At 54.7% G+C, this 26,608-nt stretch overlaps 1 protein-coding gene across 1 annotated transcript in view; it reads right to left on the reverse strand.

The window, feature by feature from the left end:
* LOC142445924 (guanylate cyclase D-like) overlaps positions 1-26,608 on the reverse strand; it is a 76,591-nt gene that overhangs the window by 20,923 nt on the left and 29,060 nt on the right. Inside the window, exons 2-10 of the mRNA XM_075547785.1 lie at positions 12,466-13,268; positions 8,470-8,765; positions 6,639-6,993; positions 5,186-5,270; positions 4,522-4,618; positions 4,278-4,406; positions 2,927-3,007; positions 561-737; positions 207-363 (exon numbers count right to left, since the gene is read on the reverse strand). Of these exons, the coding sequence (XP_075403900.1) occupies positions 207-363; positions 561-737; positions 2,927-3,007; positions 4,278-4,406; positions 4,522-4,618; positions 5,186-5,270; positions 6,639-6,993; positions 8,470-8,765; positions 12,466-13,268 (2,180 nt within the window). The remainder of the gene's footprint in view (positions 1-206; positions 364-560; positions 738-2,926; positions 3,008-4,277; positions 4,407-4,521; positions 4,619-5,185; positions 5,271-6,638; positions 6,994-8,469; positions 8,766-12,465; positions 13,269-26,608) is intronic.

Here is a 26,608-nt window from a genome sequence, read left to right on the forward strand (position 1 = left end):
TAGAGGCGGTGCCCCGGTGCCCTCACCACCCTCCTGCTGCCCTGGGAGGGTTTCAGAGCCTGTGGTCTCCCTGGTAAGAACCTCTGGGGCTTAGGGAGGTGCACGAGGTCCCCACTCCAACCCTGCCTCTTCAGACCACCCTGTGCAGTTGAGGTCAACAGAGGCCGCAGAACCCCCAAGCAGCCCCCTGCCCTCCCTAAGCTGACCTTTGGGGGCTGGCTGGGGGCAGGGGACCCGCTGTGCTTCCAGGAGCTCCGCGTAGCCGTGGTCCGTAACCTTCAGCACAAAGCGCCCATCCACCACACAGTTACGGGACTTGAGGCGGCCGTGGGGGAGATGCCGATGGTGCAGGTACCGTACACCCTGGGGTGGGCAGGGCTGTGATGGGTGAGAGGGGCCCCGGACTCCAGGGTGCCCACTCCCAGCCCACCCCACCCTTTGTCAACACTGTGTTCACAATGTTCTCAATGACATGGACAGGGCCCAGGCGTGGGAAACCTGAACGGCTATCACCTCCCAGCCCCCTCCGCTGACCTCCCACGGCCCAGGAGGGACCTCACTCGGATCAAATCCAGCAGCAAGGAGGACTTGAAGGTCCAGTCCAGTCTCAGGGCCTCGTTCTGAAGCAGGTCCTCCAGGCTGCCCCGGGAGCAGTGCTCCAGCACCAGGGCACTGACCCCACGGGCCACAAAGAAGCCCAGGCAGGCAGCGACATTCTCATGCCGCAGCTCCCGCATCTGTTGAGACAAGAGGGTCCAGAGGCCAGACAGGTGTGAGCCATGTCTGAGCCCCAGCCCATACACCAGCACAGGGCTGAGCCCAGAGAGGCTACAGGACACATTGGATGGATGGATGGATGGATGGATGGATGGATGGATGGATGGATGGATGGATGGACGGACGGACAGACGATGGATGGGTGGGTGGGTGGGTGAAATGAAACATCAGGGATGCGGGAGCAAGCTGTGCCCAACTATAGAATGGGGTCTAACCCTCTTACCCAACCTAAGTAATGCCATGGTCATACCAGATCTCTACCCTAAGAGTCCGGAGGGTCAGAGAGAATGAAGAACAGCCCCCCAGCCCATGGTGGTACAAGTCTTCATTGTTAGTTGCCATTTGCATAGAATCTGGTTTGTGGGGACCCCCGTGTGTGGAGAATAGAACTCTTCTACAGACAGGCACGGAGGCAGATGGTTCAGCCTGCATCCTAAAGCTCCAATAAGTGGGTTTGAATCCCCCTTTCTGTTCGCCGAGTGCTTAGCCATTTGCTTTCCTTTCCCCTGTCGGGACTTCTGTCCAGACAGTTAGAAAGCTTGAATCCAATCAGACTCACATCTGCCCGAGCAGGAATGATGGGGCCCTAACCTGACCCCTTCCTTCTCCAAAAAACCCCCAAGCCATTCATGTGTCATTGACGGGGACATTGTCACCGCAGGCACATCAGCGGATGTGGTGGTTGAGGATGGTCTCAGTGGCCTTGACACTCTGGCTCCTGCCCCTCCCCTTGCCTGAGAGTGGGAACATAGTGGGAACGGCCCCACGTGTTCTGTGTCTACGTCTTAGCAACTGGCAGCGTCCAGTCTTGCCTCTCAGCGCTCTCTCTGATGGGTCCTGAGCCACCACGGCGGTAGGAAGCCCTCCTACCCTGACACCACCAGGCCGGAGACATAGGTAGGGACAGGCCCTGAGACAACGCAGAAAGAGAAACTAAGTCCAATGGAGTCAAACCGCCCAGCCTCCCTGCCCAGGCTCAAGATGGGGATGAGGTCATCTTAGAGCTTCTGAACCGGGGCGGCCGACTTCTCTGCTGTAAAGCTCTTTAGGTTTTGTGGGCCATCCATTCTCTGTCACCAGTACCCGCGTCGACTGTTGCAGCGCGTAAGCAGCCACAGACAGCACGTGGATGAAGGAGTGGAGCTCTACTCTGGGGAAATGCTATTTACAAAGCAGGCAGTGGACTGGATTTGGCCCGTGGGCCATCGTTTACCAATCCCTGCTGAATGCCACCGAGTTCTCCCCACCTAACTAACACGCCTGGAACCAAAGAACTGCCCATCAGAGCCCTGCCCAAAGGTCTGGCCCTCAAATGGTAAGATAGGGTTACAGGGGGTGCTGTTTTCAACACTGCCTTTTGTTGTCAGTTGTTGCAAAGTAGACAACCAGAATCGTGTCTTCAGGGTCCCAAGAAGTCCTTTTGGTTAATCCAACAATTTCCAAAATCATTTGAGAAACGTCTACTCCCATTGCAAGTGGGTAACTTAACTTAATCACTTAAAACTCTGTTTCCGAAGGTGGTGATGTTGGAAATACTCATCAAAGCCACCACGCATTGAAGTCACACCACTTGCTAGGGACAATCGTAGGTCATTCCATGTGGTCTCTCTAATCCTCATAATCCCCCTGGGGTGAACATCATAGCTCCGTTTTACAGAAAAGCTAAGTGTTGGGGGGCAGGGGCAGGCTCCCACCTGGTGTCTTCCTGACTCTAAATCCTGGACCCTCTGCTTCATCCCACTGCGCCTTTCCAGATGGGACAATCTCGGGGGTGAAGATGCTTAGAGACTAGTAATGACAAGTGGCTGCAAGCTCCCCGAGGGCAGGGACCTGTCTCCCTTCTCCACTGTGGCATCCCAAAGTCTAGAACTCTTCACGCGGTAGGGCTCGACAAATCCTTAGGGATGGGTGGGAGGTGAGTGGAGGATACTGGGGGAGGTGACCATGGCCCTGCTGACCATGGGGACAAGCATCTGGGGACAGTTCTGTGTATGACTGTGACGGACATACTGGGAGTGGGGTTGCAGCCACAGTCGGGAATGACTTCCCTTGTGAAGCCTGCAGCAGTCTCACTGGGCAGGAACAGAGCCAGGCTGGGAAGGGATCCTGGCCAGCACCCTCTCCCACCCCACACCCTTGGCGGCTCTACCTTTCTCAGTAGGCTGAGGGAACTGGGCCGCAGCTCCGGGGCTGTGCCAACAGCAAGCTTCTTCAGCCGCACCCAGTCACCCTGTTCCAGAAAGAACAGCAAGTGCGTGTCTGCTGCCATTTCCCAGCTGGTGACCTTAGGAAAATCCCTCAGCCTCAATGGAAATGACTGTGACTCCCGGCCACCTCCATGTGGGCGTCAGAGTGGAACTGTGCTCGTCAGGTTTCCAAGGGCTGGATTTTCAGAAGCAGGTCGCCAGGCCTTTCTTCCGAGGTGCTTCCGGGGAGACTTGAGCCAAACACATTCACTACCCCACCCCACCCCAGGGCCTCCTCTTCCCACAAAGGGAAATAGTGAGAATGTCCCGTCTCTGCACCCCACTCTGCCTGTCCAGAGTAAGGCCCGTCAACAGAATTGGCAGTCAGACTCTGACAGCGGCCCGGCTGTTTCCAGCTCTGTGCACCTGGGCAGGTGGGTCCAGCTTACTGAGTCTCGGTTTCTAATTCTGTAAAGCGAGCATAAGACCCCTACCCACCTGGCCCGGGTGCAGTAAGGGCGTGGGAAGGACTGAGGAATCATGCCAGCGCCCTTCCCGGAGGATCACAGAGTGGGGGCAGGGAACTTAGCTCTGGCCTTTCCTCAGCTCCCCTGGGTCTGAGTGCCCCTTCCCAACTTCTTGAAGGATTTTCCCTCTTCCACCCGACCTGCAGCCTGGGGCACATGCTGCCAGGCCCCTCGCTCCAACAGAAAAGGAAGAGGTGGAACTCCCAGAGGCCCAGGTGGGAAAGGAGGAACAAGAGTAGGACGCTGGTTCTGGTCCAAGCCATGGCCACCTGGCCACTGTGAAGTTCTTGGGATGTGAGGCTCACCATCCGGAGAACTGATGGTCCTTGAGGAGCAGGGTCTGAGCAGGCCTACCATCACCTTCCCTTGACAACCTTAGCTTCTGGTTCACCTGACCCCTGACCTCTGGTCCTTGGGAGATGGTGGCCCAGCCTCTGCCCCAGGCTGGGTGCTGCTCCCACATGTCAGGATCTCAGAAACCAGGCAGGGGTGGGTCTAGGCCAGGCTGAGGTGGCCATGGACAGGACAGGCTGAGGTGGCCATGGACTGGCCAGGCCCAGGACCAAGTGGCTGGACCTGTTTCCCAAGACCAGAGCTCAAGCCATGCCAGGTTGGCACTGGAGCCCTGTTAGGGGCTTGCTGTGTGACCCAGGAAGGGCACGCTGCCTCTCCCCATGCCTTAGTCTCCCAGCCTGTACCCAGAGTAGAGCAAACAGAGGCCCCTCAGTTCCCCCCAAGACTGACCACCATTCCCCTGGCTCAGCCACAAGGGTAGAGAGGCCCTTACCTGGTACAGGGCCACGTTGGTGGGCTCCTGAGAGGCCAGCAGGCTCCTCATTGACCCCTGGGCCACTGACCTCAGGCTCCCGCCATCTGCCACACTTCGAGACTCACTCATGCTGTCCACATGCAGCCTCTGAAACAGGGCAGTCAAGGTCAAAAGTCTAGGCTGGGCTCAGTGTGCCGCCTGCGCACCCAGCCTAGTCTTCCTCCCCTCCCTTCCACCTCCCGCCCACCCGTGCCCAACCCACCCGGCTGCTCGGGGGCCGATGGATGAAGGTGAGCTCCTGGGTGGTCAGCAGAACCCGATGGGGTCCCCGCACCAGCCGCAGCTGCTGGACGCCAAACCTGGAGGCAAGACGGTGGGTGCAGGGGTGGGGACAGGCGTCTGAGTTGCCCTGTCACGATTAGGCCTAACTCAGAGCCCTCTTCCCATTCTGTCTAGCACCAGTCCCAGGTGGGCTGAGGGGCACCTCTGAGCCTAATGCCTGGCTCGGAGTCCAAGCTGCTTCCAAGGTGCATGGGGCTTGTGGGGCAGGGGAAGAGTTGGAGAAGGGGTCCAATGGAGGCTCGGGGAAAGGCATGGCCCAAATTCAGGGAGGGTCTGGATCCAGGACCACGGAGGGATCTAGGGAGACTTGTGACCACCCCTCTCATTGTGCAGATGGTGCTGGGGAGGCCGTGCGGCCAAGCCACAGGCTCTTCCTCAGGGTCCAGGTGGACCTGCTCCGGAGGCAGCCTGGGGCTCCGGCAGAACCCTGGCCTGAGTTTAGGATGGATAAGAGTGCTGGGTGGTTCTGAGGCTCTGGGAGGCGAGTGGGAAGACCCCTTTGGTCTTCGAGGGCCGGGCACGGAGAAGGTGGTCCTGAGGGCGGTACACTAAGAGCAGAGGTAGGTTCAGCACCGCTGTCTCACCTGATGAGGCAGGTGAGGGCCCCGCCAGCCAGCACCAGAACACAGGCCAGGACCAGAGCCAGGAGGCTGCCCAGGGACTGTACACCTGTGGGGGAAGCCGGGCAGGTGGAGTCAGAGCAGGAAAGACCACCCATGAGGGAGGACAACTCCTACCCTGGGAATGCAGAACTCGCTGCCATCCAGTCCGTTCCGACAGAGTCCAACTGCCCCTGTGGGTTTCCCAGACTGTGACTCCGCTCTTTACAGTCAGCCTTTCTCCTGAGGATTGGCTGGCCTGGCTGGTGGCTGCCCAGCACCCTGCCATAGCACCCCAGAGCTCCTGGAAAGCGGAGGTGAAGCCCCTGCCCAATCTGCTCCCCAGCGTGGAGTCCCAGGATGTGCCAGTGGGAAACCTGTTGTCACCAAAGCATAGGCGTGAGTTCCCCGCACTTGGGCCCCTGACCATCCCTGTGACAGCGCTGACCACGTGGGGCTTTTTATCTGGGGTGACACCTCAGCCCTCCCCTTAGTCTCCCAGCAGCAGCTGACAGGCTTGTGCCTTATTGATCTGTGTCCCTGGCACCTGGTGCAGGGCCTGGGCAGGCCAGGGGCTGGGTGTGAATGTATCAGATGAGCACCTGTGTCCCTTGTTGAAGCTGTTTCTTCTTGCACACCCACCCTGCAGTGGGTCCCTGGGGAGAGTGGTGGGAGGAACGGGCATTGCTGAGTTAGTTCAGGGCAGGGGCATAAGCAAGTCTGGGCAAGCCTGGGATGACCCCCCTCTCCCCCCACTGGCAGGACCCCAAGTAGGCGTGCAGAAGGGCATGTGGGCACACTTGGTATTTGTACGACATGTGCTTGCCTCTGTGTCCCTGTACACACACGTGTGTCGTATGATTTCATTCATAACGAAGCCCTGCCACCGATGACGGTCAGGCGTCAGAATGGGTGGGCTTCCTCATCTCTGTGGCTAAGAGGTAAGATACCCAGAAGTGGACTCAGTGTGAGCTTGGTAGCCACCTACCTGTGTGACCTCAGGCCTGTCTCCAGACCTAGCTGAGCCTGAGTTCTCTAGTGCCCATGAGGTTAATGGGCTGCTCACTGGCTGGGTGTGAGTCAGGAATGCTGGGAGGTGGGATGTGCTCTGTAACTGTGGAGGAGAGTCCTGGTTAAAGCACGTGGTGTTTACTTCAATGGAAGAGGGGCCTTAGGCAATCAAGTGTTAAAGTCTTTGCTGCATGGACCCCAGCTCCTGACTGAGACGGTCTTGAATATTGGACAGAGGAATGGATGGACAGATGGATGAATGGGTGGATGGATGGATGGATAGACAGATGGATGGATGGAGGGATAGGTGTATGTATGTATGTATGTATGGATGGATGGATGGATGGATGGATAGATGGATGGATGGATGGATGAAGGGAGGGAGGGATAGGTGTATGGATGGATGGGTGGACAGATGGAGAATTACCTTGCATGCAGAGCCTATTGGGGTCAAACCAGCAGCCAGAGTCACGAGCTGGCGGGGCCCCTCCTGGGAAGTGTATGGCTCTGCCCAAGGGCTGCACTTGCCATGTGCCCACATCCAGGATGTGAGTGGGGACCAGCTGGCTTCCCCAACCATCTGTGTCCAGGATGACATACTGGGCCAGTCTCCGGCCCTGCTCGTCTGTCCGGATCCTCTGGCTAAAGCCGTCCACGTCCAGACCCCCTGTGTAGCTCCCCAGGTGGGCCCCTGATGGTCCTGCCACCTGGCTCTCAGAACGGTTCAGGGCATGGGCCAGCAAGATGACAGCATCATAGATGGTTCCGAAGAGTGGGGACACCTGCAAAGGAGAAGGCCCCCAGCACCATGGTACAGGCTGGGATTGCTGTGACACACACACACACTTTTCTTCAGAGCCACCATCACCCCAGTCCCCATCAGTCTTCATAGCCACCAGCATGGTGTTGACAACCACCGCCACCCCAGGGCAGTGTCTGATGTCTCCTAGGGATCTCAAACTTAACTACAAACATCCCCCCCACCAGAGATCCTGGTCCCACCCCGCAAAACGAGTGTTCCTCCATTTCGCCCATGTTAGGAGATGAAACCACCAGCCCCCTGGTCCCCGCCTCCCCCAGCCCAAAGCCCAGGTATGAACTCTAATGACCTTTGCTCTCTTCCATCTCAGGGTTACATGCTTCTCACCATCTCCACTTTCCCCCCCAAGACCTGACACCTCCCTGATGACCTGGACCACAGGGGCCTTCTAAGAGCCTGCTGGCCTCGCCTGGCCCTTGTCAGGTTATCCCCATAGGACAGTTGAGGGGGCTTCAGAAAACCAAATGATGTCCCACTTAAAACCCGCTAATTATCTCTCATTTTACTTAAGTTCAGACACCTTGCCCTCGATGACCTGCCTCACATGGCCAGGTCCCCTCCCTCTTGAGTCTATTCCTGCATCACTTCTGATGCCTGTGCCTGCTTCTCCAGCCAAGGAGGTGCACGCACTCTGCCCCGGGGCCTTTGCACCTGCTGTTTCCTTCTCCTGCTCAATCTGTATCCAGGGCTTCACCTGGCTGCCACCTTAGCACTCACTCGGATGTCAGCTCAAGAGGATCCTCATCCTCGGGGAGGGCTGCCTGCCTGTCTCACCTCGACTCCATCCTGGCCACTAGCTCGCATTGCACCCTGCCTCCCTCTAACCGAACTGAAGCACTTTGAAGGTGAACTGACCTGCCTCATCTATCACTGGTCTCTGACTCCTATCACCGGACAGGAACTCCAGCCACATTTGTCAGACGCGATGGATGGCCTTCCATCGGCATCCACGCGCCTGTCACTATCTTCAGACACGGTTGTGCTCTGAGTACTGAGAAGCAGCTATGCCAAGGAGACTCGGGTTCTGCTCAATTCCCCGCTGCCCCCTGGCACGCTCATGTCCATCGCAGTGACTTTAGAAAGCTTCCCCTCGCCCCCACTCTCCCACACTTCTGGCCAGACAGATGCACGGAAAGGAGATGGAGTCCAAGTTTAAGGGGAAGAGCAGCTGGACCGGGAGGAAGAAGAGGAGAAACTGAGAAAGTCCCAGAAGAAAACAGAAGCAAGAGAGAAATGGGAATTAACAAAGAAGGCAAAGAGTGACAGACAGACAGACACTCGAGAGACAGAGGCAGAACAGAAGAGAGGCAGGCACCATACCAAGGGAGGGACAGGTCATGTGCCCACAGTGGAGGGTGGGACTGCCTGGGTGGGTGACAGTGGATGGGGAGCCCATGCCCCCCGGGTCTCAGGGAGGTATGTGAGGGTCAGCACTGACCTGCTCCGGCTCCAGCAGGGCAGCCTCCTCTTCCCCGGCCCGGGCAGCCGCAAAGACGGTGTGGGTGGGGCTGGACTCCAGGCTGACAGTGAGCACGGTGTCATAGACCTGCTGCAGGGGTCCCCTGTCCCCCAGGGCTGCGTAGGAGCGGTTGTGATAGGGCAGGGAGAACAGCAGCGTGTCGTAGGGCAGGAAGACAAGCCGTCCGTCGGCCAGGCCCTCGGCCACCGCAAGGCTCAGCAGGGCCGTCTGCTCTGGGCCGCCCAGCAGTGCTGAGTGCATGCACAGCACCACGGCTGGGGACAGAGACAGCGGGCTGGTCACTCTGCAGGCCCTGCTCCCACAGGGCCTCCCTGGAGCCCGGAGCTCTGTGCCAGTCAGGGCTTCTCTCTGCTGTCCCTCCCGGCCTACCCCCCAACCGCCCTCTCTGCAGCAGTCACCAGTCCCCAAGGCCACCAAACCACAACTCGTCCTTATGAAAAAAATCCCCTGCCTGAGAAGACGTTTGGATCAACACGTCCCTGCCGGCTGGCCCACCCACCATTTTGACCAACTTCCCACCCTCCCTCCATCCATGCGACTCTGGCCAGGGCTAACATCTTCTGTCCCAAAGGGCGACCACACGTAGTCAGTCGTTCGTTCAGGACCACCACAGCCCTGAGAGGCTTGCACAGGGCCCTAATGGTGCGGAGGGTAAAGGCCAGGCTGCTAAACAAGAGGCTGGTGGTTTGACCCCATCAGCTGCTCCCTGAGGGAAAGATGAGGCGGTTGGCTTCCGGCCGTGCAGATCCTCAGCCTCGGAAACATGAGGGAGCCATCCCACCCTGTCCTACAGGATCGCCATGAGGCAGAGTGGACCGGACGGCAGTGGGCTTGCTTGGCAAAGAGGTGGGTATGCTGCCGTGTCTAAGGCTTCAAAGGAGGAAGTGGAGGCACAAAGAAGTTAAGTTGTTCACTCCACTGTGTGTGTGGAGCCAGGATTCAAACCCACTCAGGCTGGTGCCTGACTCACAACCTAACTGTGGGCCAGGGTGACACCAGCTGCCTCCCTCCAGGCCTAACAGCCAGGAGCCCGAGTGTTCCCCTCTGCCCTGGCCTAAGAAACCGACTGGCAGTATCAGATGCCCTCGGGTCAATGCCGACTCCCACCGAGGCACTGCGATTCTCAGTGGCTGGGTTTGGGGAAGTCGACAGGCCTTGCAGCCAATGTGCCTTTGGCTGGCTCCAGCCCCCACCCTTTCCATGAGCAGCTGAGCGCATGGACTGTGTGCACCCACCACACGGGGGGCTTGGACTTGTCTCCTGAGGGAAGAGGGAACTCTAGCACAGAGAGCTGTAGTGACTTGTCTGAGGTCACACAACTAGTCCGAGGTGGGGCCAGAAGAGGGACCATGGGAATCTGACTCAGGCAGGCGCCCGATCTAGTCTGCCCTCCCGAGCGCCTGAACCGTGGCTGGGGCTCGTCCCTGCAGCAGGTGGGAGAAGGCCATTCCCGTCTGCTGCCGCTGGGCAGAACTGAACTGCTCACCACCAGCAGCCTTCCTCCGTCCCTCTGCCCAGGCCGGTCCCTCAGGCTGGAGCTCCTTCCAGCCATCTCTGTCTGGAATCACCTTTCATTTTCAAGCCCAGATGGATTAGCTCCCTGGGGCTCGGCCCACTCTGGCTTTTGTGAAGGTTTACAGAGCTGTCTCCTCTGCCAGATCCAGGGCCTCCTGCCCCACTGGGGCCTGGCTGGTCTCCCCTGTGTGCTTGGAGCCCAGCCAGAGCGGAGCTTAGGGACTCGTGGCTCGCTGACACGTCTCCAAAGCACTCAGCCACACTGTAGCTGTGATGCCTCCTCCTCTCACCGACTGGACACCTGGGCTCCACGCACCGCAGCAGCTCCCCAAGGCGGCGGCAGGCCAGGTTCACTCTCCACTGAGCTCTCCCTCACGAATCGGCCACAGGACCCTTCCTCACAGGCCCTGGCCTCAACTCCCTCCAGTATGAACCCCGGGGTTTGGCTCGGTGGCTTTTAAACAGGGGCCCCAGTAGGACTGCATTGAGCCTTGGTAAGGCATCCTGCTTACATATAGGACTGCTAACTGCAGGTCGAAACCACCAGCTCTTCCCCAGGAGAATAAAGGACACTCACAGGGACAATTCTAGCTTGTCCTAGAGGTCACTATGAATTGGCATCGACTCAGTGGCAGTGAGTTTGGTTTGATTTCTGATCCTCACAAACCTGAGTCTGTTAATCCTGAGCACACCCGCAGACCTGCAGGTTTCACCAGGCAGGACTTCTGTCATCGGTGGGTGCCATCCAGTGAATGTGAACTCCTAGTGGCACCCTAGGACAGGGTAGGGCTGCCCCAAAGCGTTTCTCGATTAATTTCTTTGAATGCTAGCCTCAAGGCTGGTGGTTTAGACCTACTAGCCACTTCGTGGGAGACAGGTGCAGCTGTCTGCGCCCATGAAGATTTTGTCTTGGAAGCCCTGCAGGGCAGCTCTGCTCTGTCACTGTGAATCAGGATTGACTCGGTGCCAGTGGGTTTGGGGGTGTTCGTCATTATGGGCATAGATTACCGGGTCTTGCTTCCTCAGAGCCCTGGATGGGTTTGAACTGCCCACCCTTTGGGTGGAAGCTGAGCCTGTAGCTGTGGTACTGCAAGGACCCTTCTCCTCACCTTACTCGATGCTGTGCACGTGATCCCATTCACAGTGGCTCTTACAGACAGTCTAACTGCCCCATGGGGTTTCCAAGATTTACAGCCTTACAGACACAGACAGCCTCATTCGTCTCCCTCAGGGCAGCTGGTGGGTTCGAACCACCAGCCGTTTAGTTAGCAGGCTCTTCCTCCCTGCAGACACGTCATACTTACTCTTCTTACTCGGCTCCCTTGTGTGCTGTACCGTGCCATTTTATCCTTCTCTCTCAATGACATTCCACCCTCTCTCTTGCTTTCTTTCACATGCCTAGACATGATTTACCAAGTGGATGTCTTGACCCCAGTGGACCACAAGGTGTAGCGTGAAGGCCTGAGTCTAAATGAACTCTAAGGGCCCTCTCTCTTCCAGGTGTGTCGCTCCCCTTGTGCCACTCCACCACACCTTCCGTGGCTGTTTCCCGACAGACAGGCAGGGGGACCACCAGTGCCTCTAAGAAGCCTTCTCAGACTCCCAGGCCTCAGAAGTCACTAGCCCCGCAGGTCCCCCAAACACAGGTCTGCTCTGACCTCGGGCCTCTGCTCCAGGGGCTGGCTCTAACCTGTCTGTCAAGACCACCCACTGATCTGCCGGTCTCCTGTCCTCACACCATCACCTCCTCTGCCTGTCCACCACGGTGACCCAGCCCAACAGATCTGGATGAATCCGGGAGTCCCTGCCTCCCGAGGCAAGAAGCTACAGGTGGCGGCCAGAAGAACAAACAGATCCGTCCAGGAGGATGTACAGCCAGATCGCTCCTGGGGAGCGAGGAGGGCGAGACTGGGGCTTCCTCACTTTGGTCGCGAGATCTGGTGAGACGGGTCCCTGGGAAAGGACGCCATGCCTGGGACAGTCGTGAGTGATGTGAGGACGCCCCTGGAGGAGTGGCTGTGATGAAGGGCTCCAACAGAGCCACCTCAGGCCACTGTCAGGCCAGGCGCCTCCCTTCTGTGGTGTCCGAGTCCGTGGGAGGGGCCCACTGGATGACACGTAGCATCGGCCATGCAGGTGGCTGGAACTCCCTTCCTGGGGTCAGGTCTGCCCGACTCTGAGGTCCTTTATTTTCCCAGGTGGGAACCAAGAACAAAGGCCCTAAGTTCCCACTCCTCCGCCGATACTTGGGTCGGCGTTCAGAATCTGGAGGCACCACTGGGAGGCTGTGTGACCTGGGCAAGTGACTCTCCTCTGAGCAGTGCTGTGGAGAGGGGACCTCGGCACGACTGCTCACAAGGCTGGCATGAGGTCCCATGCAATGTCATGGTCAAGGGTGAGGGCCATACTGCCTGCAGGAGAAAGACACTGGACCCCTACCTTTCAGGCCATCCACGCGGCCCAGCTGCTTCAGGACCTCGGTGGCCCCCTGTTCCCCGGGTCCCAGAGAAGTCACCAGCCCTACGGGAAGCCCGTGCATCCTGAAAGTCGTGGCCACCTGCTGGGCCGTGGCCACCCAGATGTCCTGGTGGGCAGACACGATGGCCACGTGGGCCCAGCCAAAGTGTCTCAAGATGGACAGCAGCACGTGGGCAGCTGAAGGCAAGGTGGGCACCAGCTCCCCTCCTCCCTCTGGGGCCCCACACACCCAGGAGAAGAGGGTCTTCCCCCAGCCTTGGGCTAGGAGGGTCACAGCTGAGCAGTAAGCAGGGTTGACAGGACCCACAAACGCAGCTATGTGGTCTTTGTGGGCCAGCAGCGTGGCCAGGGCCCGAGGTGCATCACAGCCGGTGGGAAGGAGCACCGAATCCAGACGTGAGTTCGGCAACAGGGCGGGGTCTTGGTTAGCTCGGTCGACAGCCAGCTGGGCAGCTACACTGGGCAACGCCTGGGCAAAGATGGGGTCACAATCCCAGGGACCCAGGACCCCCAGGGTGAAGGTTCCTGTTGCCAAGGCCAGAGGGGGGAGGAAGCCAACCCCCAGGAGGGTACCCCAAAGCACTACAGAGAGAAGTGGCAGAAAAGGGGCTCTGCTTGGTAGACTGAGGGTGGCCCCCCATTGACTCCGGAACCTTGGGAAGGTCTCCCTGTGTGGCTGTGTCCAGCACCAACCTTCAGGGGACAAGCCCCTCCGCAGTCCTGGAAGGGGGAAAAAGAAGACAAGGTCTGCTTCCGGGCATTTCCTGCCAGCACCCAACACTTCCTTTGTGATTTTAAGGCTCCTCCCAGAGCTCCCATCTCCTCATTGGTAAGCAGGGAATTGGGACCCAGAGTCTCCACGGACTCCCAGCTTTGTGAACACGGCCTCTTCCCCAGAACTGGCCCACAGCCTCATGATGCTCAAGCCAAGACCAGGGCCGGAGCTGCCTTGCTACACAGGTGATGGCGTCAGAACCAGCCAGACCCTGCTGGGGGCCACCTCCTGCCGCTGTGGCCCGGGGACCATCTGGGCAGCTCTCCAAGTCTCACTTTCCACTCAGCAGACTGAGTACGGCCTGTTTTATGGCATGATGGGGTGGATCACGTGGCATCCAGCAAATGGGTAGCCTCCAGCACAGCTTCTCACGCTCGGGTGTTCAATAAACCCCCCGAGAGTTACTTTCGGTGCAGTGTGTCCTATTTCTTCTGGCTGTTGCTAAAACCCGGCCCAGCAAAACACACACCGATTCAATGGTTTCTCACGTGCAATCCCATGCCATTGGGGCCATTCCACACCTTATATCACCATTGTCACCTCCTTTTCTCTTTTTTTATTATTGTTTTATTAGGGGCTCACACAACTCTCAGCACAATCCATACATCCATCAATTGTGTAAAGTACATCTGTACATTCATTGCCCTCATCTTTCTCAAAGAATTTGCTCTCCACTTAAGCCCCTGGCATCAGCTCATTTTTCCCCTCCCTCCCTGCTTCCCCTCCCTCAGGAACCCTTGATAATTTATAAATTATTATTTTGTCATATCTTACACTGCCCGGCGTCTCTCTTCACCCACTTTTTTGCTGTCTGTACCCCAGGGAGAAGGTCACATGTAGATCCTTGTAATTGGTTCCCCCTTTCCAACTCACCCTCCCTCTATGTTCCCAATATCACCACTCACACCACAGGTCCTGAAGGGATCATCTACCCTGGATTCCCTGTTTCCAGTTCCTATCTGTACCAGTGTACATCCTCTAGTCTAGCCAGACTTGCAAGGTAGAATTCGGATCATGATAGTGGGGGGTGGGGGGGAGGAAAGTTGTATTTTTTCATCGGTGCTACATCACACCTTGACTGGCTCGTCTACTCCCCTAGACCCTTCTGCAAGGGGATCTCCAGTGGCCAACAAATGGGCTTTGAGTCTCCACTCCGCACTCCCCTCTTCATTCATCATGGTAAGATTTTTTTGTTCTAATGATCCCTTTGACACCTCGTGATCACACAGGCTGGTGTGCTTCTTCCATGTGGGCTTTGTTGCTTCTGAGCTAGATGGTCACTTGTTTACCTTCAAGCCTTTAAGACCCCAGACGCTATACCTTTTGATAGCTGGGCACCATCAGCTTTCTTCGCCACATTTGCTTATGCACCCATTTGTCTTCAGCAATCGTATCATGGAGGTATGCACCCAATGATATGATTTTTTTTGTTCTTTGTTGCCTGATAACTGATCCCTTTGACACCTCGTGATCACACAGGCTGGTGTGTTTCTTCCATGCGGGCTTTGTTGCTTCTGAGCTAGATGGCTGCTTGTGTCACCTCCTTTTCTGACGGGACTTTCTACTCCCGTAGAGTGTGACTGAGGCAGATCAGCAAGAGAAGCTCCATTTTTGTTAGTTGCTGAATGACCTGCCTCCTTCCCCCACTCACCATCTCAGAAAGTCTCACTAGTGATTGATTTTATAATGTACTTCCAGGCTCCCAGGTTCAGGACACTACAATTAGTTTAGACTATTCTTCAATATGTCATTTGTTTTAACACTGCTCCTTTTGATGTTGTGGTCTGCATAGTGTAGTTAATCTTGCCATGGTAACCCTGATATTATAGTGAATTTTGGTATTGTTTCTTTTATGATAAAGAATGTACCTTGTAATGCATTCTTGCTCTTCTTGAAGTTACCAGAATGTTATCATCAATGCTGTACCCTGTAAGGCTCCCTAACCCTAAAGAATAGTAACATTAATTTTGCTTTCCACGCTTTTTTAAGTCTTAGACAAAGGATAAATGAGTTTTTGCTTTTAAAGATGAACTGAAATGTGTACTCAGGACTGCAATCAAAGAATCACTTTTAGATTCTAGCAGTCTGGTTTTAACTGAATAAAGACTCTTCTGAGTTATCAAGTCCTTACAATGACTGTCATTTATTTGAACCCCTCCCACTGCATCCTGGGACATTCACAGGGACTGCTCCGCCCTGTCCAACAGGGTTGCAACGAGTCAGCAGGGAGTTTTCTTGGTTTTTCTGCATTACTTTTCCACCGATCGCACCAGTTCACTGCCTCCATATCTTCCCGTCTAATCTTCTGAACTGCTGTTTTCAACTTGGCCTCTTGTAGATAACTCTCTGGCAGGCACAATCCTTAATCACCGAGCTGGGTGATTCTGTGCCAACCTATTGCCTGTACTTTGCCCTTCACTCATTCTCCCAGGTGGGCCAGGTTCAGTGTGGGACCCTCTGAGTCCAGACAGCCCCCAACCACAGGCTGTCTCCTGCCTCCTACCCTCCCCGGCATCATCTAACCCACAGCACTTGGCTCTGCCGGCTTAGGGGCCCTAGTCATTGGAGACCCCTGGGTACAGGGAGCTCACTGCGGTATGTGCTCCAGGAGGACTGGGGTCAGAGGGTTGACAGTTCACATGGACTTCCCCGTCTCTGACCCTCCCTCCGTCCTGCCCAGATAAACAGCTTTCTCTCCACATGGTGAAGACGGCAAAGGAGCAGGAAGCTGGCAGATGGATTTCACCCTAGGGTGTTCCCTCACCCCTCACCCCCTGCGCATGTCACTGACCAGAGAGTGCATTTGGACAACAGTACTCCCACTTCACCCTCCTATCCCAGGACCTTGATACCCATCCTGGAGCTCTTGCTTGGCTTCTGCCCATATCCTTGTCACCTGCCACTTCCCCCCACCCACCCACAGAGCTCAGTCATCACCATCCCCACAGCCAACAGGCTCCCAGTGTGAGTGCCCAGAACACATATGGTCCAGTGTCAGCTCTGAGGCCATGTCCAAGCTAGGCAGGTCCCAGACAAGAGTGGAGCTGGCCACCAGGTGGCCAGTGGGCTGGAAGACCTGCTGAGTAGGCTGAGGAGAACTCCTGAGTAGCAAAACAAGCACTAGCCCTTGGCGGAGGTGAAGGTTGAGCATAGGAGGTGCCTCTGGAATGTCAGCAGTGTCTGTCTGGGTAGTCACTCCTGACTCAAGTCCCTCCTCGAGGCAAGAGCACTTTATTGTAATAACCTGGCATTTTGTGATGCTTACCTTCCCGACAGGATCGCTGAAGTCAAAATGGGTGCATACGCAAAGGTGGCGAAGAAAACTGATGGTGCTATTAAAGGCAAAAACTCATTTATTCTTTGTCTACGACTTAAGCAAGCGTGGACGGAGTAGAAAGCAAAATCAGTGTTACCATAGTACCAAAGAATATTAATGTTACGCCATCAAGACGTCTGGGTCTTAAAGGCTTGAAGATAAACAAGTGGCCATCTAGCAGGGAAGTAACAAAGCCAACAAGGAAGAAGCACAGCAGCCTGTGTGATCACGAGGGGTCAAAGGGATGAGTTATCAGGAATTAGAAGATCCGAAACAAACAAATATATCAATGCTAAACAAGGGGGGTTGGGTGGAGACCCAAAGCCCATCTGTAGACAATTGGACATACTCTCCTTCATAGAAGGGTCACAAGGAAGGGACAAGCCAGCCAGGGTGCAGTATAGCACCACCCCAAAATGCAGCATTTCCTCTAGTTTTTAATGCTTCCTCGCCCCCCCCCCCCCACTATCATGACCCCAGTTCTATCTTACAAATCCGGCTAGACGGGAACATGAACACTGGTACATATAAGAGCTCTGGACATACAGAATCCAGGACAAACCAACCCCTCAGGAACCGGAACAGGAGAAGCAATAATACCATGAGGGCGGGGGGAAGATGGAGGAAGAGGGGGAAGATTAGGGACTCCGATCACAATGATCAGCATAGACCAGGCCCCACCTCGATGGGGGCGAACAACAGAAACATGGGTGAAGGGAGACAGTGGGCAGTGTAGGGTATGAAAATAATAATAATTTATAATTTATCAGGGGCTCACGAGGGTGGGGGTGGGAGAGGGAGGGAGAAAAGAGGAGCTGATACCAAGGGCTCAAGCAGAAAGAAAATGTTTTGAAAATGATGACAGCAACATATGTACAAATGTGCTTGATACAACTGATATATGGAGCTGTAAGAGCTCCCCATAAAGTGATTTATTAAAAGAAAAAATAATTTAGTGCAGAGAGATAGGAGGGGATTTGGAATCATGCTGAGCCCTGGTGGCATTGTGGGTTGGCTATGAGTGGAACTGCTAGCCACAAGGTCAGCAGTTCAAGCCCACCAGTCACTCCTTGGGTGAAAGATGAGATTTTCTACTCCTGAAAAAATTCATGTGAAAACCCCCAGCGTAGGGGGGCAGTCCTGCTCTAACCACTAACCCAAAGGTTGGCAATTCAAACCCGCCCAGGGGCTCTCTAAGCGAACGACCAAGAAACCAGGCAGAGAACTTCTAATCTACCACACGGGGCTGCTAGGGGCCACATGGACTCAACGTCACCCAACAAAGCCACCAACATTGAGCCATTTCACTTCACTGAGCTTCCGTTTCCTGTCAGCAAGATGGGGATGGAAAGCGCTACCTGGTCCAGGCCCTAGGCAGTGTAAACCGTTAACACAGTCAGCTGTCACCCCAAGACTGGAAGGTCGAGTTCAGATAGGGCCCTTGGAAGAAAGACCACAGAGTCTGAAAGCTCAGCTGCTGAAAGCCTACGGGGCCCAGAGCTTCCCGTGGCACCCGTGGGTGGCCCTGAGCTGGAAAGGACTCATGGGCAACGGCTGTTTAGTCTCAGAATAAGGGTGAAGACTGAAACGTGCTGAATGTCTGCCGTGGGGCAGAGAACGTGGTAGGTACTTATTCAACGACCAGTGATCGCCCTTACCATCATCATCATCTTTGGGTCTTTGGGGAAGGGGACGCACTGCAGGAGAAAGAGTGGGTGGGAGCCCCGCGTTTCAGTCCCCCGTCCTGCCCCTATCCCGCCCCAGGCCCCAGCTTCCCCATCTGTAAAGAAGACAGTTTGCTGGCCGACTCTGGACCCCTGCTGGCCTAGGCTGCCCCAGTTCCAGAAGCTCAGGGCTCCCAACATCCCGACGAATGTGGGGGCGGGGGGAAAGTGCTCCTCTGGGACCCTCTGCACCTTCCTGTCTTCTGCTGTGGAGCTCTGGGTGGTCTCCTAGCAGCCAGGATGAGGCAGAGCCCTGATCCTTGAGATGATTCCCAAGTGCAGGGGAGCGAGTTCAGGGCTCACAGAGAGTGAAACCTGTCCCAGGTGGGAACATAGCTACCTGTTGCTTATCACCATGACGGCAGCCACCGCTGCCCTCAATTTCTGCTCCCCAGTCCCCTGTGAGCTGCTGCTTTGCCTAGTCCTCCCAGAAGAGACCTTTTGCCCCCTTTTCAGAGAAGGACACTGAATCTGGGCACAGCAGTGACTCCCTCAGGGTCAAAAGTCACAGCCAAGTTGTAACTGGAACCAGCTTGTTTTCCAGTCAAAGACAACCATCACCTCCTTGTACAGGAGAGAAACTGAGGCACCAGAGGAGGCCTGACAGTCCTACCACCCCCCTCAGAGCCTAGGAGCTCTGTAGCTGACGGCCTGCAGGGCCCCCAGGGGCGCAGCTTTGAGCAGATACAGCCCCGGCCTTTAGCTTCAGCTCTTGGGCTACTGTGTGAAGTCCACACCTCTTTCGGTACGCCCCTCTCCACAGGAACCCTCGGCTGACCTCCAAGGATCCCGGAGGGCTAGGTGCCAACAGAAATCAGGCAAGCGACCAGAGAGGGGGGTTGTCCCTAAAACTGAAACCCCACCCCATCCCCTCTCCTGACCCTTAACTGTGAGTGCGTGAGCTGCCAGTGCCCACCACCCCAGCCACCTAGGCTATCTTGCCTCCCCCCTGGAGGGCACCATTTGTATTTTTAAGACCGAGGGAGATGGACCCATGGGTTAGCCACAGATTGCCCGGCACAACATCGGCGCACTGCGTAACAGCATCACCCAACAGATGAAGATGCCTTCAACGGCCTTCACCGTGTGAGTGACCAAAGAAGACGGTGGGAACCCAGGAAAGGGGTCGGGGGTGCTTGTCAGAGCCAGGGTCCTTGGGCTCCTGCAGCCCAGAGTCACAAGGGGCCCTTCACCTCCGTCAGGGCAGTCTCTGCAGACAGACCCACCTGTCATGCTGCGTGCCGCCTCACTCTTGTCCCCTTTGCGAATCGAAGGCTCCTGAATCAGGGTCTCAGGTATTAAGCTCTCCAGACAGGCTCTGGCCGGACGCTCGCATTCCCACCGCAGCCTGCGAGGTCACCACTCCCACTGCCGGTCAGCTTCTGAGATGCCTGTCTGGAGGCCTCCCGTACGGCTGGCTCATTCCCTGCCGGTCCCCTTCAGGGGCCTGGAGAAGTCACTTGGAAAATTAGATTTGCTCAGACCCCAGGGCTCCGGGGAACCACGAGGAAAGGAAAGGAAGGAGAACTGGGGGGAAGGAAAGGGGGGGGGGGCTGTGCGAGGGAGGTCGGGGTTGGGTGTGGCCGTGGCAGTGTCTTCAGCACTTGGGACAGCTCCAGGCTCGGCAGGAGCTCCCAGGAGGGAGGGGAGGTGGGAAAACAGGGACAGCAGCTTTGCGGAGCGTCCACTCTGTGCCAGGCGCCGTGCAGGACACACCTCCGACCACCACTCCCACCAGATTATCCCTCTCAGGTTGTAGCTAGAGAAACAAGGGCCCAGAGAGGCGAGGTCCTTTGGCCAGGGACACAGAGTTGGCCAGGAGCTGGGCAGCCTGCAGGTCGGAGTGAGGGCTCTTTCAGGATTAGAATGCAGGTTCCTAGCCTCTCTTTTGAGGGGTGGATCTGGCTTTGTTTCAAGAGACTGTCTGAGATCAGTAGAGCTGCTGTAACCACTGAAGTGCAGCTCAGGGGAAGTGCATCTGATCAGGAGCAAACAAAGAGGGAAGGAGAGAGGACAAGACCTGAGGACACCATTCCTGCTCAGAGCAGCCACTGCACAGAGAGGACCACAGGGCCAGCCCCACCTCGAGATACGACATCCCTCACTGACACATAGCGCTATGGGGGACAGCACTGGGGACACAGAGCGGGAGATGTGCCCAATCCCAGCCCACAGAGTGGGGGGTGGGGCGGGGGGGGACACTAAGGATGGGCAAAGCAACAAAGTCCCCGAGGAATACCAAAGGTGGACTTTGGGGCCAGGACGCCGCACCCCAGCGGACTCCCCTGGGAAACACACAGAAAGGTCAATGGACAGACCTCTTTTTTTGGTTGTTGTTTTGTTGTTTCAGTTGTTTTATTTATTTATTTGTTATGTTTCACTTTGCTTTGTTTTTGCACATATTACTGTCTATGCATGTCTATCTGGACAAGATAGGCAGGATGAACAATCTGGAGGAGAGAACAATGGGGCTGACCATTCCAGGGGGACATGGGAGAGGGGGAGAGGGGGGAAAGAAAGGGGGTGCCAACAAACCCAGAGACTAGGGAAGAACAAGTGAGCTGAAACTGATGGTGAGGAGGGCATAGGATGGTGGGGTGGGAGGGTGGGGTGGGGCTCAATCAAGGGCTATGAAGCCAAGAGGAATTATCAAAACCCGAATGAAGGCTGGACATGATAGTGGGACAAGAGGAAAGTAAAAGGAAATAAAGGAAAGAACTGGGGGGCTAAGAACATTTATAGAGGTCTGAATACAGGCATGTATATATGTAAATACATTTATACATAATGACAGGGGAATAGATTTATGTACATATATTTATTTATAATGTATTAAGCTAGCAGATGGACATTGGATCTCCACTCAAGTACTCCCTCAACACAAGAACAATTTTTTCTACTAACAGGGCACTCTGTGATGCTCACCTTCCCTGACATGATCCCTGAAGACAAAATGGGTGCATAAGCACATGTGGTAAAGAAAGCTGGTGGTGAAGAAAGCTGATGGTGCCCGGCTATCAAAAGAGATAGCATCTGGCATCTTAAAGGCCTAAAGGTAAACAAGCGACATCTAGCAGAGAAGCAACAAAGCCCACATGGAAGAAGCACACCAGCCTGTGTGATCATGAGGTGTCCATGGGATCAGGTATCAGGCATCAAAGACTACTCAAAGCTAAACAAGAATCCTATCGATGTGAATGAGGGGGAGGGCAGAGTGGAGACCCAAAGCCCCTCAGTAGTTAATTGGACACCCCCTGTCAGAAGGGCCACAAGGAAAAGACTAGCCAGTCAGGGAGCAGAATAGCACCGATGAAACACACAACCTTCCTCTAGTTCTTTAACGCTTCCTCCCCCACCCCCACCTCCCACTATCATGACCCCAATTCTACCTTACAAATCTGGCTAGACCAGAACATGTATACAGGTACAGATAAGAGCTCGCAACACAGGGAATCCAGGACAGATAAACCCCTTAGGATCAATCAGGGGAGCAGTGATTAGGAGGTAAGGGAAAGGGGGGATCAGGGGGAGCTGATCACAATAATGGACGTTTGACCCCTCTCCCAGGGGAACAGACAACAGAAAAGGATAAAGGGAGACCGCGGTAGATGTAAGACATGAAGAAACAAAAAGGATACTTTGTAAATTATCAAGGGCTCATGGGAGAGGGTGGGGAGGTGAGAGGGGAAAAAGAGGCGCTGCTACCAAGGGCTCAAGTAGAAAGAAAATGTTTTGACAAAGATGATGACAACATATGTACAGACGTGATTCACACAGTAGATATATGTATAGCTTGTGATAAGAGCTGTAAGAGCCCCCAATAAAATAAAGAAAAAGAGCTGCTGTAACGGAACCACAGGGCAGGTGGCTTTAAAACACAGGTCAGCTCACAGTTCTCAAGTTCAAATCTAAGGTGTCAGCAGGAGAAGGTTGTCCTGAAGGCCCTAGAAAGCCATCGTTTCTTGTTTCTACTGGCTTCAGAAACCGGGCTCCCCTTGACCTGTGTGTGCCTGCATCGTCTCATGGCCATCTTTCCTCGTGTGTCTGTCCCCTCCTCGTTTATAAGGACACCGCGCTGCTGAGAGGAGGACCACCTGCTCTGGGGTGGCCTCCTGCTAGCTGCTGCTGTTCTCAGGGGCCCTGTTGCCCACCACAGGAGCCCAGTGGCATAGTGCTGATGATGTGTTGGACAGATAACTGCCAGGAGAGCAGTTCGAAACCACCATTCGCTCCTCAGGAGAAAGACTGGGCTTTCTACTCCCATAGTCATGTGGGAAACAAAAGTTATTCCCCAGGTTGTCCCCCATAATATATGCCAAACCTAACTGGTCACTGGCTATGCACTTGGAGGTCTAACTGAGTAAAGGTCGCCAGCCATCTAAGGCAATCGGACCCGTTGTCTGTCCCACCTGAAGTAGGGCCCACTTCCCTCTGATAAAGATAGTGTATTGTTCCCCTGAAGGAGAGCTCAAAGACACCTAAGGTTAAGCCAACGCAGGGACAGCCAAAGATAGGCTGCCATATTTGCTCTAGAGCCTGCCTATCGTGTTATTCATATGCCTTTTGTACAACCCCTTCCTGTACGCATGTGCTTCCCTGTAATTAGGGGGACTGCACATCCCTAGAGTGCATATTAGCCTCGGTTGGAAATGCATTCACTCTCTCTGCGCAGATCTGGCTCCTGAGGTCACGACGGTCCCGGAGGTGAGCATTCGCATGCTCTATCTTGTCTGATGTCTCTTTAACTTACCCCTCAATTACACAACCGCCCCTTGGACCCATTCTACTGTGGAGGCTGGTACCCCACAGAGTTATAGTCTCAGAAGTTCACAAGGGCAGTCTGACCCTGTCCTATAGGCGACATTGACTTGATAACAATGAATTTGTTTTGTTTGTTTTTTTATTTCCAAACAAGGGCACGTCCTCAGGTACTTGGGGTTAGGGCTTCAACATATCATTTGGGGCGGGGCACAGTGTAATCCATTATAAGAATGAAGGTTCCTCTTAGACACTTAGGGCCACAAACAATCGCTAGGGACTTTTTTTTTTTTTTGAACTTTAGTTTTTAAGTGGTAGGAGCCATTGATTATTCTCTGACCTGTGATAGACCCATGCTGGCATGACAACCAGGGATCTGCAGACCCTGATTAAAATCCCCAAGCCAGAACTCATTGCTGAGCAGCCTTGGGCAAGTCTCTTTGACTCTCTGAGCTTCAGCTGTCTCATCTACAGGTGGGGAGAGATGCAGCGGCTATCTGCTTCTCCATGGTCCCCACAGACTGTGCGCTTCTGCCTGGGAGTCAGGCCCACACCTTTTCCTCCTCCACGGACTGGAGTAAGAACCCCCCCCATCCCCCACCTTGTGTATTCATGGGCACGAGCTGAGGGAGACGTGGCAAAAAATAAGGGAAGGAATAGAGGGGTCTTGAGTTGTTTGTTCAGTGTCGTCTATACCCCTTGCATTTTATTAAGGGATGCCGGGCAGGTCCTGTCTTACAGTTCCAGGGACCAGAAAACACCCAGCTCACATGATCAAATCGGATAGCACTGTCAATTGGCGTTCCGGGGTCAAGTCTCTGTCAGGGGCAGGAGCTAGTCAGATGGGTGACGTCCCAGCTGTCGGGTCTGCATGGTGGCCCCGGGTAACACGGTCAGTGACTCCACACCGCATCAGGAGTCTGACGGGGTCACGCTGAGTTGGAATCAACTCAATGGCAATGGAGTTTGTTTTGTTTCCAGAGTGTGGTTTTGCGTGTTTTGTGCTATTAAGTCAGAGAACTGACATGGATCTCGAGACTAAAGGCAGACTATCATCCAGCAAACCATTGTTGTTGTTTTAATTTTCTTTGATGATCAACTCACTGCCCTCTAATTGATGCCAATTCATAGCCACCCAATCGGACAGGGTGGAACCGCCCCTGTGGGTTTCCAAGGCTGCCTTTAAATGGGTGTAGAAGCTCCACCTTTCTCCTGCAGAGCAGCTGCTGGTTTGATAGGTCTCTCTCTCCGGGGCTAGATTTCAGCCTCGGTCCTTGGCTCCGCGAGAGAAAGATTTCACACTGAAGCCGGGCTCGTGATCCAAGTGAATTTAATGAGAGTTAAAAGAAGATTCAGGTTTTACGCAGCACCCATAGGATTCCTTTGACCATGCGGCCTGGCAGAGACTGCCCCAGGTCACGCAAGGATCTCTCTCCTCCCGCGAAGACGACCAGACCAGCCAAGCAAGACCCTTCTCCCTCTCATCCCTGCCTTTTCAAGGGTTCCCGGGGGAGGTGTGGTGAATGACCCCAGGTCGATCCCATTGGCTGAATTGCAATCACCTGGCCCAGGTGGGCTGCTCCAGGTGTAACGCCCATCCGAGCCCACTGGAGGGAAAATCCAGCTTTGTCCTATGCTGGCTCTCCTGGGCATGTGTAAATGGACTTCCCAATTCCCTAGGCTAAGCTGCCTAACAGTTTCAAACAGCTGACCCTGTGATTAGCAGCCAAACATCTGACCGGCCACCTGGACTCCTTGCTGAGAGGATCGAAAATAAAGCATTTGCCAGGCCCACAGCTGCATACAGTTGTCAGGGACCATGGTGATTTGTTCCAGTGAAGATAGCTTGGCCCGTGGCATTGCCCTCTGACTGAGTCTGTGGAATCTACTCATAGTCTCCAGGAACCAGCTAGCTTTTGAACCAGTCCAGCCTCCTCTTGAGTCTTTGGCCAAATCAAAACCCAAACTCAAACAAATCCCAAACCTCACTGCCGTCGAGGCCATTCTAACACAGCAATGCTGCAGCCCAGGGCAGAGCTGTCCCTGAGCGTTTCTGCTCCGGTGGTTTTGAACTGCTAATCTTGTGATTAGCAACCCAATGCATAACCACTACACCACCAAGACTCCTAAGCCTCATTACTATAACCTTGACATTGTAAGGTTGTGAGGAATGAGGGTCTTTCCTGTCCTATCTGTCATATCCTCAAATTCAAACGTGTCACCCAGTATACATACAGTAAGCCTGAAGGGGCTTCAAAACATTTACAGGATGAAAAGATCATGGAATTTCCCCGCAAAGTTCTGGAAGCCCCTTCCTAGAGTGGGCTTTGCTAACTGTACAGTGGAGGGACTGAGACTCAGAGCTGAAGAACCGTTTCCAATCCAGGATAGATAGCCCCCTCACGACCAATAATGAGGGTAGCCATCCCAGGAGGGGAAGGGGAACCAATCACAATAATCAACACACACCCCAGGGGGGTGAACAACAGAAAAGTGGGTGAAGGGAGAAAGCAGTTGGTGTGAGACATGAAAAAAAAATCTAAATTATCAAGGGTTCAGGAGGGAGGGATGGTGGGGGGAGGAGAAAAATGAGGAGCTGATACCAAGAGCTCAAATAGAAAGAACTTTTTTGAAAATGATGATCGCAACCTATGTGCAAACGTGCTTGGCACAATGGATACATGCATGGATTGTGATAAGAGGTGTAAGAGCCCCCAATAAAATGATTTATTAAAAGAACAAGAACTGTTCCCAAGGTGGCAGAATTAGCAATGACAGAGCCATGACTTATAGCCCGTTTCTGTCTTCAAAGAGTGTTCTGCTGCCTTATACGGTGTCGTCTCTCTGAGCCTGTTTCCTTATCCCCTAAAGGGGATCCTTGGGAGAGTGCACAGGACTGGGCAGTGTTTCACCCTGTGGTTCGTAGAATGGATCCGAACTGATTCGACAGCGCGTGACAACAATAGGGGTCAAGGATCCATTGGATGTGGCCGTGCTCTGCCAACAGGAAAGGGAGACACACATGCGGGACTTCCTTCCTGCCGTTCCTGAGCTGTCGAGGTCTATGCAAGGCTTGACGCAGAGCAAGGAGAGGTCGCGTGAGTGCAGTGGAGCCCACAGGACACCAGTGAAACGGAGAGGTGTCTGGATGGGTAAATAACAGCTGTAGAGATGGATGGGTAGTGGGTGGGATAGACAGACAGTGAATAGATGGTAGTTAGATATTTGGGGGGGATGGGAGTAAGTTGATGGATGGGTAGATTGGTGAATGAGCGCTTGGTCGAATGGATAGGTGGTTTTTTGAAATAGATATAATAATAGATAACAATCTTCCCACGGAGACTCAGACTGGTATTTGAGCTTTCTCCAGCAGAGGGCACAAAGGCACCAATGATAGGGCTAGACTAGCATCTGCAGCCTGTGAAAGGTGCAGCCTCTCACAGGGAAAGCGCCTCTGTAGCCAGAACTGGGAGCACAGAGGACAAGGCAGTCCCTGGGGTGCCAGAGTGCAGTGACTTAAAGGACAAGGCC

Source organism: Tenrec ecaudatus, chromosome 4 (genome assembly GCF_050624435.1).
Source record: "Tenrec ecaudatus isolate mTenEca1 chromosome 4, mTenEca1.hap1, whole genome shotgun sequence".
NCBI classification, from domain to species: Eukaryota; Metazoa; Chordata; class Mammalia; order Afrosoricida; family Tenrecidae; genus Tenrec; species Tenrec ecaudatus.